General features: G+C 35.6%; 1 protein-coding gene across 1 annotated transcript in view; it reads right to left on the bottom strand.

The window, feature by feature from the left end:
• Nucleotides 1–15,066, bottom strand: part of RYR2 (ryanodine receptor 2) — a 381,235-nt gene that overhangs the window by 115,668 nt on the left and 250,501 nt on the right. The window contains exons 33-43 of the mRNA XM_050972655.1: nucleotides 14,487–14,646; nucleotides 14,257–14,343; nucleotides 13,340–13,566; nucleotides 11,642–12,440; nucleotides 10,935–11,135; nucleotides 10,698–10,803; nucleotides 8,246–8,389; nucleotides 6,089–6,362; nucleotides 3,319–3,433; nucleotides 2,600–2,732; nucleotides 1,354–1,457 (exon numbers count right to left, since the gene is read on the bottom strand). Of these exons, the coding sequence (XP_050828612.1) occupies nucleotides 1,354–1,457; nucleotides 2,600–2,732; nucleotides 3,319–3,433; nucleotides 6,089–6,362; nucleotides 8,246–8,389; nucleotides 10,698–10,803; nucleotides 10,935–11,135; nucleotides 11,642–12,440; nucleotides 13,340–13,566; nucleotides 14,257–14,343; nucleotides 14,487–14,646 (2,350 nt within the window). The remainder of the gene's footprint in view (nucleotides 1–1,353; nucleotides 1,458–2,599; nucleotides 2,733–3,318; nucleotides 3,434–6,088; nucleotides 6,363–8,245; nucleotides 8,390–10,697; nucleotides 10,804–10,934; nucleotides 11,136–11,641; nucleotides 12,441–13,339; nucleotides 13,567–14,256; nucleotides 14,344–14,486; nucleotides 14,647–15,066) is intronic.

The following is a 15,066-nucleotide window of genomic DNA, read 5'->3' as shown; positions in this document are numbered from 1 at the left end:
AGAAGTGCAACTTCAAAGGGAAGTTTTCTCATACATTGTCGGTATATGGTATCCTCAGTCTCTTATTCCTGACAAAACCTTATCATGCTTTTGGAAAATCTGAAGAGTATCCTCTTTTTTAGTTCACTTTGCCAGTCTTTTTCTACTCCTGCCATGAACTGCATGACCTACTTATCTCAATTTCATCATTTGTCTCTCTAGAATATGCTTCTCTACCTGTTATCTCATTTCTCTTGCAACTCTGAGCATTACAAATTAGTCAGTTTTGCAATGTCCTCCAACCTCACACCATCCATAAACAAAAACATATCTTTTCTTTCATAAAGAATAAAAGGTCCACTATTTCATTTTGACCATTCATTTTCACTTGCCTTTTTTTTTTTCCTTTCTTTTTTAAATGCACAGCAGTAATTAGAGCGGGAATTACACTGCTTGTAACTCAGGACTATAAGCTCAGTAGTTAGTTTCCAGTTGTCCCTTTCCTTTTTGAATGGTAAGCACAGCCTTTAGCCAGTTTTGACAGCTTCTTCTTGCTGAGCACTTATAAGAATGCTAAGACTGAAAATGTCCTTTCAAACACATATGGTCTATCTTCCTATTCCAATAAAGGAGCATCTGCACTTTATTACTCCTGACAGATGTTTTTCTATGAAGATTATATCATTTCCAAAATTTTAGGTCTTCAAAAAGAAATTGGATATTGCAGTTCCTCTGTCTTTTATTCAGAATGAGTTTTTAATGTCTACCTTGAATCTGTCTTTCCATTATTTAATCTGCATTTTTTATCCACTACTGACAGAGTAACTATTATTCTATTCCTCCTTGCAGAAGTAATTTAGACATGCTACACAGTTGACACAGATTCTCTTGAGTGTTTTATTCTTTAGTGTCATTAATCAAAATTTCTTAAACTTTTCTGAAAGAGGTTTAAATGTTAGGGGAAAATACAACAGATATAGACAGATATCTCTATGAAAATTTGTCATATATCGTAACAAGTTGTCACAAAGCTCCTAATAACCTTTATTACTGCCTCATGTCATCACTGCATGTCACCATTCAAAGGAACAACAAAGATTTTAGCAACCAAGTTTTGTTGGATGTGGACTCCACTACTGCAAAATTAAGAGCTGCCCTTGAAGCAATTCCTTTTGGCTACAGCTGTGTGTGTAACCATCAGAAACTCTGTTCAACTCTTGACCACCAGCAGAAAGACTAACCAACCAGGTTCTCAGTCTTCCCCTGAAAAGTACCAGAAACTCCCATATAACCTTGGATTTTGCTCACTCCAAGAAACGGGTATCTTCTCCTCTCCACAGGGGAAACAAAATACTTGATGAAGAAGTTACCAACCTTCTCCAGATCAGGCTCCCTTAAAGCCAGAGCAAGCTCATTGTTATCCATTACAGACGCTGCAGCAACATCTAAAGGAGTTGACCCTCGCATAGAAGGAGAGGCTGTTAAAATAACATTTAGTTTTAACACCAATTTAATAAACCCCAACAAATTCACAGGAAATGCACTAAATTTTTTAATAAGATGCAACATTTTGTCATTAGTTAGGACATGATTATAAATATATAATTTATAATCTCACTTTATAATACATCATCACACACTTGCATGAACTTTGACACTGATATGAAATGAAAATACAAAATGAATGTTCAAGCTAAAAACAGCTTGTCTTGCACATTCCTCTTCTCACCATATATTTTAAGATCACATACTCATTTACCTAACTGATACAACTCTGTTTTGAGGAAAACGCAGTACTGATTGTATGTTTAATACATAGACATGCCACCAAATCCATTGAAATAGAAAGTATCTTTACACTTTAAAATAAAACATTATAAGTTATGTATTTTTTTAAAATGGCAGTAAATACAGCATTAGAAAAATCTAAGGTTTTCATGTTGACTCTCCAAAGACGTTTGATTTGAGCTCTTCCTCTTCAGAAAGATTTTGAGTTTACACTTCTCTTCTATGCCTTTACATTATTACATTCGTGATAATTTAAAAATTTACTATGATGATTCCTAAATACATATATATTGTCAATTTCTATTACAAAATTACATAAGGATAAATATATTTCCTCTACAACACTTCAAGTGAGCAAAGGAAAGCAAACATGTTAAGTTTCAAGGTTATTTCTGGGCATCAAATCATGCATCTAATCAAGGAAATGAGCTCTGTGTTTCTCCCACTGCCATAACTGTATACTGACCAGTACACAGAAAAAAAATGTAGGTGTGCAAGCTTGAGCAGTGAGAGGTAAGCCTTAAAGAAATGCTGCCAAAACATATCAATGATTCTCTTTGTGAAAACAGGAATATATTCTGTTACTCAACATTAGCAACTAACCACTGAGTCTGAATGTTCAGGCATATACAACAGTGTACTAAATTAGCTCAAATTAATGCTACTGTCAGGGGAGTTGTCTCCAGTTAGCAATACAGTTAATGAAGATATACTTTGCACCTGAAATAGGAGAAATTTCAATACATAGTGAGTAAATAGAGGGATGAAGAAACATACAGGTGGTTTCGTATATAAATCAGCAGAAAGTTTGAAATTTTATTTTAATACTTACCGAGGCCAACACTGCTGTTTTCCAATAAATAGCTAAGATGATCAAACATAGCTTTTTGATTCTGCCTGCTGATGCGGCAAAAATAACACAGAAAACGACAGCAGTTTGCCACCATCTTTGGGAAAGTGATTTCCTAAGAAGCAAATAAAAACAGACTGAAGTTCAAACTCTAATATAGACATACAACATGCAAAGGATCATTTTAGATAAAGCCTTCTAACATACTAACACGTAGGTGGTGTACTCATTGCCCCTCAGGGAAATTAACTGCTTCGGTTTCTCACTGGAATCAACAGGACTTTCCCAGGTAGATTGTAACACCTTAAGTTTCAAAGATCAAGGTGGCTTTAAAAACTAAAGGTGGGATCACCCACAGATTCTAGATTCAAATATGAAAGAAGGTGCATACTCGGTTTCATAGAGTAATACTGAGTTGTTTTTTTAATTTGTTGATAAAAAGATCTCCCCTTTAAAACACAATAAACATAGAAAGTGCTACCGTTTTTTCTTTAAAACCTCTAAAATTACAGTTCTAATAATACCTTCCTCTGGAATGGAAGGACAGATTCTTCTAAAAAACTTAGTCAACACTTATGTTAATGGAAATTAGTAAGAGGTTATGATCCCAGTACCTCCAGTGACAGCTCAGTGCCTTATAGGAAAAAGCTTTGAACAGCTCTATTGTAAACTCTCTGCCTTCTAACTGTGAAATGCTTTACCTTGGATTCTCCTCCACCAAGCACATTCACCATCACTTCCATTACAGTTTCATGCATGCCTAAAGCTCTCATGAGATTTGGATGTTGGTAAAATACTTTATTATTCATGATGTCTCTACAGGAAAACAAAATTAAAAAATGTTATGGACAAGTAGTTTACCTATTTTGTTATTTGCAAAGCTGATTTACTGTGAGATTCTTCACCGCCTCCTGAAGTAAAAAATTACCTCAGGGACTTTTCCCATTGAGTTTCAAACTCTCTTGTCTATTTTTCTATGCACATTGTGGAAGAATGTGACCTTTATTTTCCCATATTATAGTTAGTGCACTAATTACCCCTTGATTACACTGGAGTAGAAGAGTCTTCTACTCTCATTAGAAATTCTGCTCAGATCTAAAACTATGTTCTGACAAGAGCATCATCAAAGCTGCTATATTATTTTATATTTTAAATTCAATCATGCAATATTTTTTGACACAAAATGCCTTTTAGATTATTAAAACGTGGAGACATTAGCTATCTGCCATCGAAAGCAATAAAAAAATCCTAGGGGAAAGTGGTAACCCCCTATCTTCTAAGTGTCAAAACCAGAAGCTGCACAAATATTATTCATGATTTACTGTTCAGCGAACTCTTCTGCACATTTCATCAGAACAGATTTTCATATTAAGATCAGACTTTAGGATCATAATGTCAATATTTTATTTGACATGGTATATCCAATAAAAATGTCTACTTTAATGAGAATCTAAATTTCAAAAAAATATATTTAGTCTTGAAATCAAATAAAACCCATAAATAACTGTGAAAGCAATTAGGCCGTGGGAGAAAAGGATTAGCAGGTCACTAGAGAAAATACTGTTGGCAACTGTTCAAATTTCACTGTACATTTTAAAGGGTTTTGGGTTTTTTTTTAATTCCTGACCTAAAACTCTTTCTCTCAGGCAGGGAAAATTCAGCCTTTTAAAAGATGAGATGTGAAGAAGACTATTTGACACTGAGTTTTTGACTCCCAGTAATTTCTTCCCTAAAACCTAAAACTGAATTTCATATCAGTAATGATGCCTCCAAAAGCTGTCTCATCTCCTTTCTGCACTAATGCTTCAGGCTTGAAAAAGACCTCAATGGTATCAATCTTCCAAGATATTCTAAACTCCTGGTTATCTGCAGCAGCTTTCTTTTACAGAAAGCAGCACAGAAAGTCAAAATGTCACCTCAAGGGCTGGCCAGCAACATTGCCCTACTTTGCAAATTACATCCACTTTCAGAGTTCTGTTTAACTGTGAACTGCATTATAAAATGTCATGCTTAGGGAAAAAATCTTAACAGCATTTCTGAGGAAACTGAGTTTTAAAGCAGCAATAAGTAACGTTTCCATTTCTCAGCTGAAAGAAAGAAATACCACTCAGAAGTAAAAAAAAAAAATAAAAAAGGACATTTCTTAGAAGGTCTTAGAGCTCAGTTTAGCCTATAAAAGGTAAAAATAACACAGCTGGGTAACTTACAAGTTAAACAAGATATTATAGAGACTACCAAGAAAGGTGACAGGAAGAGGTAGTGACAACAGTGACTTAAGTTACACCAGACTTTCACATATCAGCAAAAAATCCACTAACATTCAATATATTCAGAAAATCTTGGTTCTTAATTCACAGTAGAAAATGTTGAGGAAAAAAATGTATAAGAACTAAACACAGATCATGACATGAAAACCAAATCTAGTAATCATTCACTCATTTTAGACTTCCTAAACTGGAGTGAAATCAAACATTTTCAATCTGTATAAGGTAGATATGGAAATGCCAGTACTTCATAGTACTTCATGTCTCTTGGCAAAGGCCAAACTCTGCCTTTTGCCAAAGCCTTACCATGTGTATGCCAAAGACTTCAGTAACCATGAAACACTGATGAGACCTGCTGGTAACCTGAGAAGTAAGCATTGTTTATAATGACAATAAAAAATTGTGTATAGACGTTTTTTGGATATTTGAGGTTTCAGTAAACTAAAAAACAAACAGGAAAAGAAAGTATTTTGCACAAAAGCTTTGCTTCTGTTTGCATTCCTGACATTCTTTATATAATCCTGTTTTTTGTTCTCATTGCTCCTGCTGACTGGAGATTTTCAATAGATCACAGCTGATGCTTAAAATTAAAACACAACTCTTTGAAACACATGAGAGGAAAAAACCAACTAACCTCTTTTGTGCTAGAGACTATCATGTTTGCTTTACTCTTTCCTCCAACTGACCTCTTTATGAGCCTATACATCACTATTAATAATCACATAATTAGGAAGAATAACAGTGTGTGAACTACTTCCCAGCTCAAACACATATCTACATTTAGTGCAATATAAGGATGGCATATGTACAGACATGGATAAGCACAACTCCATTAACTGACTGCTCTGGGAAATCCTATGTGTCAAGAGTCAATAGTCGGTGCATTCATAGAGAATGGGCAGTATTATTGACAGGATTCTTCACAACCATACTACTTAAAATGCAGTAATAAGATAGGTTCTGATATAATAAAATATTACATACATCTTTTTTCAGAAGTCTTACAGATGCCAACTGCTTCTCCCCCCATATGATACCTAAAATGCTGCAAAGGCTTCATCTTACTACTGAGGATACTGCATAACCAAGAGCAGCCCCTGCATTTACACCCATATTCAGATTCAAAATTCAAGTGCAACCTTGGCCATAACCATACAGCAAAAACCAAAATCTGTAAATAAAGAAAAGTTACACTTCAGTTATTTACCCTAATCCACGAATCATAAGCTTCTCCTCTTCCTTCCCCATTCTGACACTTAGCAAGGAACGGATTTGGCCAAGGGATGCCAGAAGATTGATGGTGTCTTCCACAGACACACTATTTATGGTGTAGGTCTTTGGCAGGGCTCGAACCAGACCACCAATTCCATCATACTGGCGATGCAGCAGCACAAACATGGCCCTCACTAACTCTGGGTCTTCTATCACTGACTCCTGGGCCCAGCGCACCATCGTGTCTGAAATCAGCTGCTGGAGAGTAGCTGTGAAGAAAATAAATAAATCACAGAGTTAGCATTAATTGCTCATCTCCCTGCTGCTAGTCCCTCGGAACCTGCTATGCAACATGAACTGGAATTAATTTAGTTCATACAAAGCATATTGTTCTTAGTATTTCTTCAGCAGTCAATAAAGAAAAATAAAACCACATGAGACCCTCAAAAAAAAGCCTATACTAAAAATAAAAACGAAATACAAAAACTTATGAAGACATACAGGATGCTCATGAAGTCACCAGATTTATTTCTGTATATTGCTTTCAATATTTTTCTATGAATACAGGTCTGAGGGCTTTTTTAGCCTATTACGAAGTAAGGCTGAAAAATTTTACTGGTAGGACATGTAAATGGTATTTTTTACATGTCTAAGCTCTGTATCCACTCAAATTTTTTTAATGTACACAACAAAATGATTTAACTTATTCCTTTGCCAAAGACAAAGGCCTTTCAAAAGAAATAAAGACACTGATATTAAATAAATGGGAGATCATCATGCATATTCCCAGTTCAGTCTCCAGTGAAACAAAAAACTTGTATCTGGTAGTGCCACTGATAATCTTTATTAGTTGGGGTATATGTATGTTTGGGAAAGATATGTTGGTATAGACAAGCTGTGTAATTGCAGCTAAGGTAATTCCAGGTTGACTCAAACTAACAAACAAAAATAAAGTAACTACAGCAAGATACTGAGGAAATAGGAGCTTACAGAAAGTAGAATGTTTTAAAAAAAAGAGAATTTGTGCTAATACAGAGAAAGGGGTTAAAAGAGTAGTAATCATGTATTTCATTGTTACTGCCCAGGCATTGCATTATAGGCGCTTCCACTGACATAGAGTATAGCATTTTTTAAGAATAGAAACACTTTTAAAAGAAGGTGTCTGGGCTGATACTTCAGAAGGACTGAAATAATTAATAACAAGAAGGGACACAAACCACTTTTTGGGTGGGTTGGTTTGTTCTGTGGTTCTGTTTTTGTTTTTTTTTTTTCTTTTAATGAAGAATCCTGGGAGCAGGCAATCACTTTGTTCCTGTTTTGAAAACTACAACACTGTATTTCACCTACCTGTGGGTCTGTTTGTTTAACATAATAGTCTTTCTACTAATATGAGAAAGAGAGAATAAGTTTTTATAGTGCTTTTATGCTTACCACAAGATAAAAAAGGAAGAGATAAGATTAATCACCAGATTCTGCCCAGACCTAGACTCTAATTATCACATAAAATTAAGGATGTTTGAAAGCTCCACATACCACAAAAAAAGGAAAAAAAGATAAAAATAAAGGCAACACTGGCAAATAAAAATTATATAAAATTTAAATAGTCAGTTGGCACCAACTGCAGAACTAGGATGCTACTGGCAGCGACTCTTATCAAAATGAACAGGCAGAAAGTATCAGAAAAAATGACAGAACAGCAGTTACAGTCAGAAAATCTTGAATTTTAGGCTGGGTGGGGAGGCTTCTGGTAATTACAGTCTGATGGGAGATTATTTCATATGGTAATCTGCATGTAAACACTGATTTGAAGCTGCTGCAGCTGAGGAAGTTTTCATACAACAGGATCTTGCTACAATTATTGTCTGTACTCATTCTATTAAGAGCAAGATACATTCTGAAAAATTTATGAGCTGACAAAGGATATGGGGCAAAAGTGCTGCTAGAAGAAATTTTCGTCTACATCCCACTGGGAAACAAATCTGCCTAATAAATCCATCTGCACTTGTTTTGAGTTAAGCTACAAACTTTAAAGTGCACAGCTATTTCACTAAAAATACACCTTGTTTTGGCTGAAAATGTGTGAAGAACTTCCTGGTCTGCTACTTTTCCCTTTTGTAATAAAGTTGCAATAAACTGATTTAATTTTACTTACAGGATGTCTTATCCTCCTCATCAACTGTCTTCTCATCTTGTTTCTTCTTCAGATATGTAACTTTTTCCATGAGGTATAGGAGGCGACCCCTAATGGTTGAATCACTGTTGCCATCCAAAGTTCCATCTTCATCTAGTTCAATTCCTGAAATTGAAAAAAAATGCAAAAATTAGTGAAAGAATAAAATTAAGCAAGCTGCAGACACCTTGTGTGTACAAACATAATTAAACTGAACTGTTGCACCACTCTGAGTTTTATATGAGAGTGCTTAGCCAGCATTTGGAACAAGTATAGAGCAGACGCATGTGCCAAGGAAAGTACAGATACAGATCAGGTAACCTTGGCAATTTAGTGTAAAACTTTTGTGATGTTGCACATAAAACATACAATAAATATATGTCCCCCAATATGCATTTTTCCACACTAACACTGATGCCTGTGTTTTGGACATATGTAGCCTGAAAGTGTAAATAAAGTCCCTAGAGAAACAGTGTGGTTTAAATGATAGCAGTAAAGATTTTTAGGCAAAACATATTAAAGAAGTTAAAGTACAAGTGTTACAATATACTTTCCAGTGATGAGTCAGAAGAAAGTAGCCACCCTCATAATACAGTGCTCTTTCACAACACTACTATAATAAGCTATTAAAATGTAAAAAGAACGAATGTGAAGATACATAGAATCACAGAACAGCTGTGTTTGGAATGAGCCTTTAGAGTCCAGCCTCCCAGCTCAAAACATGTCCAATTCGGGCAAGTTGCCCAGAACCATGTCCAGTGAGGCTTTGAATATTTCCTAAGGGGAAGAGACTCCACAACCTCCTAAGCAAACTATCCTTGAGTTCCAGCACCCTACAGTAACAAACAAGTAGAATTTCCTGATTTTCAATTTATGTCACTAGGCAACTCTGAGGAAAGTGTGTCTTAGCCTTCTAAACTCCCCCTTCCCAACAGTTATTTATATACATTGATACCATCCCCCTTTGAGCTTCCTTTTCAAGTTAAACAACCCCAGTCCTTTCATTCTCTCCTTCTACAAAAGACGGTCCAAGAATTTACCTATCTTTACTGGACCTCACTCCAGTACAGCCACATCTCTCTGGTACTGAAGACCCCACCTTTTGTGCAAAGCCACTTTCTAATTTGGTTCCTACCCTGTCCTTGCTGCAGGAATTCTTCCTTCCCAGGTGCAGAACTTTATACTTCCCAGTGCTGAACCTCATAGGATTCCTATCAGCTCATTTCTCTTAAACTTCTTAAATCATGCATACATTGCAGAGGAATTCAAAATCTTGACCTGCACCTATTACTCACACTAAGTCCAAGTAAAAATGCCATGGAACCATTTTCTGGATTTTTTAGTTTCCAAAATAATTTCTGAAGTTAAGGGTTTTGTAAGGAGTTTTTTAGCAGTCTTGAATATTATAGGATGTTTGTTCATGACATAACATCATCTTCTCAATTTATTGCATCTGGTTCTAGTTGTCTGATTTTTTTTTGCATTAGATACAATTCCATTTATATTAAAAGTTATTTTGTTATACTTTGTTGTAACAGGGCAATTAATGCTACACTAAGCAATGATCATCAGTAAATTATTACAAAATTATTTGGATGATAGTCTCCTCTACCAAACCAATTAACAGTAAAGACACTGAAATGTCTTATCAATTGGAACACAGAGATGGTCTCAAATTACCCAAATGAAATGCCTGTTTTCCCACAGTTATACTACTCCCTGAGCTCTAATTGTGCTTTTTTGATTTGCAAACTTTCAACATATTGTCTCTCAACCATTCCACAAAATGGGAATCCCCAAGTGGTGGCTGACTAAGCAAGCAAACATTGGACTTAGGATGTGTAACTGTTCTACTTATTTTGCAATATATGGAGTAATTAGTTCTGCTCTATGGTAATGCACCCTCTGACCCACAAAATTCATTTTCTACTTGTAGATAATGCAAATTCCTTTTTTCCTTCTCAAGAAAAAGGTAGTGAAAAAAATTGTGTTAAGTAATTTGAACAGTGGAGAATGACAGAAAGCAAATAAAGGAAAATTGAAAGAATAAAAAGATAAAGCTTGTTTCCCTTTCAATTGTTTATCTAAATTATTTACTTCATCTGCATTTCCTGTTACCAAACACAAGAAAAATATTGAAAATTTGATGTATGGACTGTTTGCCCCATAACGACAGAAGGAAGGAACTGAGTTTGTCAGCCTGCAAAACAGATGCTTATGAAACAAAACATACATTCCCTTCTAGTTTATCCAGATAAGAATATTTCCTTGGTTTTGACTAAAAGCTAATTATTTTTATTTGATAATACTTAAAATTTTTACAGTGTAATTTACAGACTATTCATTTGATGTTTCTTACATAAAATTTCTTATAAAAATTGCTTCTAAAGGTAATAAAATTTAAAAAGTAAAAATATTCAGTAACAAGACTTACCACAGTGTGTCATTAGGTCTTCATGGAAATCCAAGAGTTGATCCCGAATTTCTTCAGGGCAAGGACAATCATTTTTATCATCTTTAAAGTTCAGCAGCATGTTAATCTTAGAGAATACAAAGAAAAGACAAATTAAACTGATCTCCAAAAGGAAAAACTTTAAAATCAAACGGGACTCTGCAACATAAAAAGCAAATAAAGTGCAACAAGAAAGAAACTGTCCATTGTAAGCTGTACCTGCTCTTGAGGAGGGGATCGAAACTCTTTTGTTTTCCTAGCTGTCAGGGCAGCAGACATGTTCAAGGCCTGCATCACTTCATTGTACCGAAAGCGCTGATTCTCCTGGAGCTTGGCCACGAAATCATCAGAAAACGCGACAATGGCTTCTATTCGGTGCCGCACTTGGCAGTCACACAGGTACTGGAGCAGGTGACACATCTGAGAAATCAGTATTGCAAGAGACATCAGCTGGCAAGCTAAGAAATATCTTCTGCATATTAGGCAAGTAAGGATAGATTTCCTGCAGCAAGTTATTATCAAATAAAGTGTCTGTGTCATTTAATGCTGCTATTTACTACACGTAAAGCATTCTTACACCAGGAATATCTGACATCTGCAAGGGATTAATGTGCCACAGACATAACCAAAGCTACAAGAGAATGGATTTATCCCTTTCTTCTAGGGAATTTCTTTTCTGTTTGAATCCATAAAAAGGAGGAATTCACTATTAATGGCATTGAGCAAATATTTATTTTTAATGAAACCATAGTTGCTTGTTCTATGATGAGCAAGTTTATATCATCAGAAAGATACTGTCTTTTCATTTTCTATAAGGAAATTACATCTCTAACTGAAAACATTAATTTCAAAATGCTTTATTCCTTGAAAGGTAAATTACCACATGAAGAAAACAGGAGCAACCACTATCAAGACAGTATTTTTACCTGTAATTTAACAGGTTCTGGAAGTTTCATCTGAAGGAGTCCTTCCTTTGGCATTTGCTCCCCTCTGGTTTCTTCTTCTTCTTCTGACTTGAGCTCATCTGAACTGAACTCCTTCTCTGAGAAATCAATTTCATCCTCCTGGCTCATTGCTTCTTTGAAAACTCGGGGCTCAATCAACTGCAAGATGTGTTTCAGATCCTCATTGTGGAAGATTCCCATAATTAGGAGGGTATAAAAGAGCTTGATGAGAGGAACAAACAGAAATTCTGTAGAACCTCCAACTGGATCTCTGACATGGAGGCTTCCCTCCTGGACAGCTTCAGTCAGCATCTCAATGGTTTTGGCCTTCAAAATTTCCAGAGGGAATTCAGGACTGAACTGAAAGCATTCACTGCTAATGCTTACAAAACTTGGAGAGGAAAACTGCATTCTTGGCCTTAATGAAGTGCTGAGTCCTATACCGGGAAGGCCGTGCTTTTTGTTTTCATCAGGAAACAAAGTAATACTCTTGGTCTCATCTGTCATTGGAACTATAAATTCATTATTCATCATCAGCCTGGCAGTTGCATAGGTATTGAGATGGATGTCAATGAGCAAGTCGTAATATCCTGCCCGTAGTAATCCTGGCATGTATTTATTCTCAATGGCATAGAGGAGCTGAGACTCATCCACATGGCTGCACAGAGCATGGGCCACTCGGTTGTTGCCTAAAGCACAAACGGCTGAATACAATCGGAGGGTGTGGTAGTGAAACTTCAGCAATTCCTCTTGTTCTGTCAGCTCTAAAATATCAATGGTTCTGCAGAGAAGAAAAAACAACATAGTAAATCACATATGCAATTTTAAGGGATTCAAACTTCTCCCTAAGGATAACATCAGCACAGGATCAGTTCCATGGATGGGGTTTTTTCCACATTTCAGCTTTCACGTGAGAAACACGTTGTCAATGTAATAATCAAGACTAATAACAAAATTTAATCCCAAATTTATTCAAGTCACTCCTAGAATCATTATTTAAACTACCTTCAGTGGGAAAAAAAATGCAAATTATTTACTTAAAACAGAATATTTTTCTATACTACAAACAAGAATTCACACAACTGAAAATCAGGGGTTTAAAACCAGTTGGGGTAAGATATTTATATCATTTACTGGCTTTAAATCTGGGGGTGCAAAGTGGCAACAAACTAACCAGTACATTTGAGGAGGGTTCAGTGTTGGGGTTCTTGGTGATTTCATTTTCTGTTTAGGCACTGGCAAAATGCTCAGATATTTGGGTATCAAGGAAATCACAGAGTTAAATTCTTCAATTGTTTTCATTGAATTTAGGAAAATTAAGGGAATGGAATAATTAAATTGGTCACAAATAGTGAAAAATTTCAACAAAACCAAAATTTTCCTTATTTTACAGATTATCTTGAATAATTCATAAGCAGAGTTTCTTTCATTTTCTTTGCAAATCTGCATATACTATTGACATGTCTGGAGGGAAATTGGGGAGAGGTAGGAAAAAGTAAAAGGGAGATTTTAAAATATTGTAAACTTGTATAATTTTTAATATTAGTTAAAACATGCTGTCTGTATTTACTTGTGTTATAAATACAGATAAGACCTTGTGCCTTTCTTACATAAATGGAATTGCATGACTAGGTTTATAATCCCAAGATAATTCTGGTACAGTACAAGACAAACATCAACCTGTTTTCCTCAGGAATATGAAGGGCCATGAACTGCAAAGGATTCAGGCACTGTATCATCCAGCCTTGACGTTCACTGATCCGAGACACATCCACCTTCAAGAAGTGGTTTGGCACTCTGCTCCAAAGCACATGAGTCAGAAACTGGACATGGAGACGTGGGGGACATTGAGAGACTGGGTTTTTGTGTTCACTTTTGAATAATCCAGCAGATAATGGCATTACATTCTGGAAAATTCCAAAGGAAGAGACAATTAGTTTCCTCATCTTTACCAAAAAACTGCATTTCTTTTCCAGAAATATACTCAACATATAGTAAAGTCAAGTAAAACAGGAAATCAGCATTTTCACTAGTTTTTAGAACAAGCAACTGCAACTATTAGAAGATTAGCAGCAAGACAGCATTTTCCATATTTGTTTTTTAAGAACTTGACTTTCACATGTGGTTACTTCCTTGGACTCCACTTTTATTCTACCTCTTCTGATTTCTTAGACATCCAAGCATCCAAAGCAAGGTAGAAAAATTCAGCTGAGTTTTCTTGTGTTCTATCAGAACGTACTTTAAAAATTGTTTTAAAACTCTAACCAAATACTTCAGATACACCAGTCATCCATTCTCCGTTGGTAAAAGTGAAAGATTTGCTTTACCAACCCAAGTGATTTTGTTTCACCATGAAAGACAAGACTGAGAAAATTCTGATGAGTTTCAACCCTTTTCATTCAATGTACTGTATTTTAAATTCATTAAGTATTGAAAACTGAGTTAAGAATAAAAATAGCAATAGTGCAAACACTTGGAATCATAGAAACGTCCCAAATACCAAGAACACATCACAGAAAATAAATGGCAAAAATAAAATAAACTTATTTTATATGATTTGTTAGTCCTAAACCGGCACAAATCCCAGCATTATTTACCTTTATTCTTCCCAATTCAAACTGGAAAACATTGGGGCTTGTAGCTTGAGCAAATACAGCAGGAAACAACTTTGTACTTGGTTCAACCTAGATCAAACAAAGGGAAAAATTACTGCTGTAGCAGTGACGACTACTTTTTCTCTACAATCTTGTACTAAAGCCTCTAATGCATCAGGCTAAGGATTCAGTTTTCCCCCTTCTTGCTGCACTACACCATATAAAATACTCACCTGATAGTATGTGCCCAGCTCCTTGCCATTAGCTGTGAAGGTCAGCAGGCCACTGGCAGCATCAACCAAGCAGCCAATCTCCAGCCCATTATTATTACGTCCTTGTCCAGGGCTCAGGCTCTCTCCTGCGCACACCATATAGCAGTTGCTGCGTTTTATACTGAATGTCAAAAGATAAATTTATTTATGAATGGTGTGCAAAATTCCTGCAACATACTAAGAACAACCTTGCATGGCTGCAAACATATAGTGCCATGTGGTTGAAAACAATGGAACACATCCTAACCATTGCCAAAATTCAATGAAACATGGAGATCATAACGGAAAGAAAAATAAAAACTGAAGAATATAGTGTATGAAAAAGTCCAAATCATTTGTAAAATACCAAAGATGAAACTGACTTTGCAAGTCAAAGTTTTAAATCATTTAATGTTAAGCATAAGAAAAGCTTCTGGTACACATAATAATCCGGAGTGCTGAGATGAGCTCATGTACTGATTTTGGCCTCACAAATCAATATTTACAGGATCATAATTTCAAACTATATAGAAAGCTGCACTATTTTATTTTTCAGTACCTA

Source organism: Serinus canaria, chromosome 3, assembly GCF_022539315.1.
Source record: "Serinus canaria isolate serCan28SL12 chromosome 3, serCan2020, whole genome shotgun sequence".
NCBI lineage: Eukaryota > Metazoa > Chordata > Aves > Passeriformes > Fringillidae > Serinus > Serinus canaria.
The sequence above is the reverse complement of the archived record's forward strand: the minus strand, read 5'-3'. Positions and strand labels throughout refer to the sequence as shown.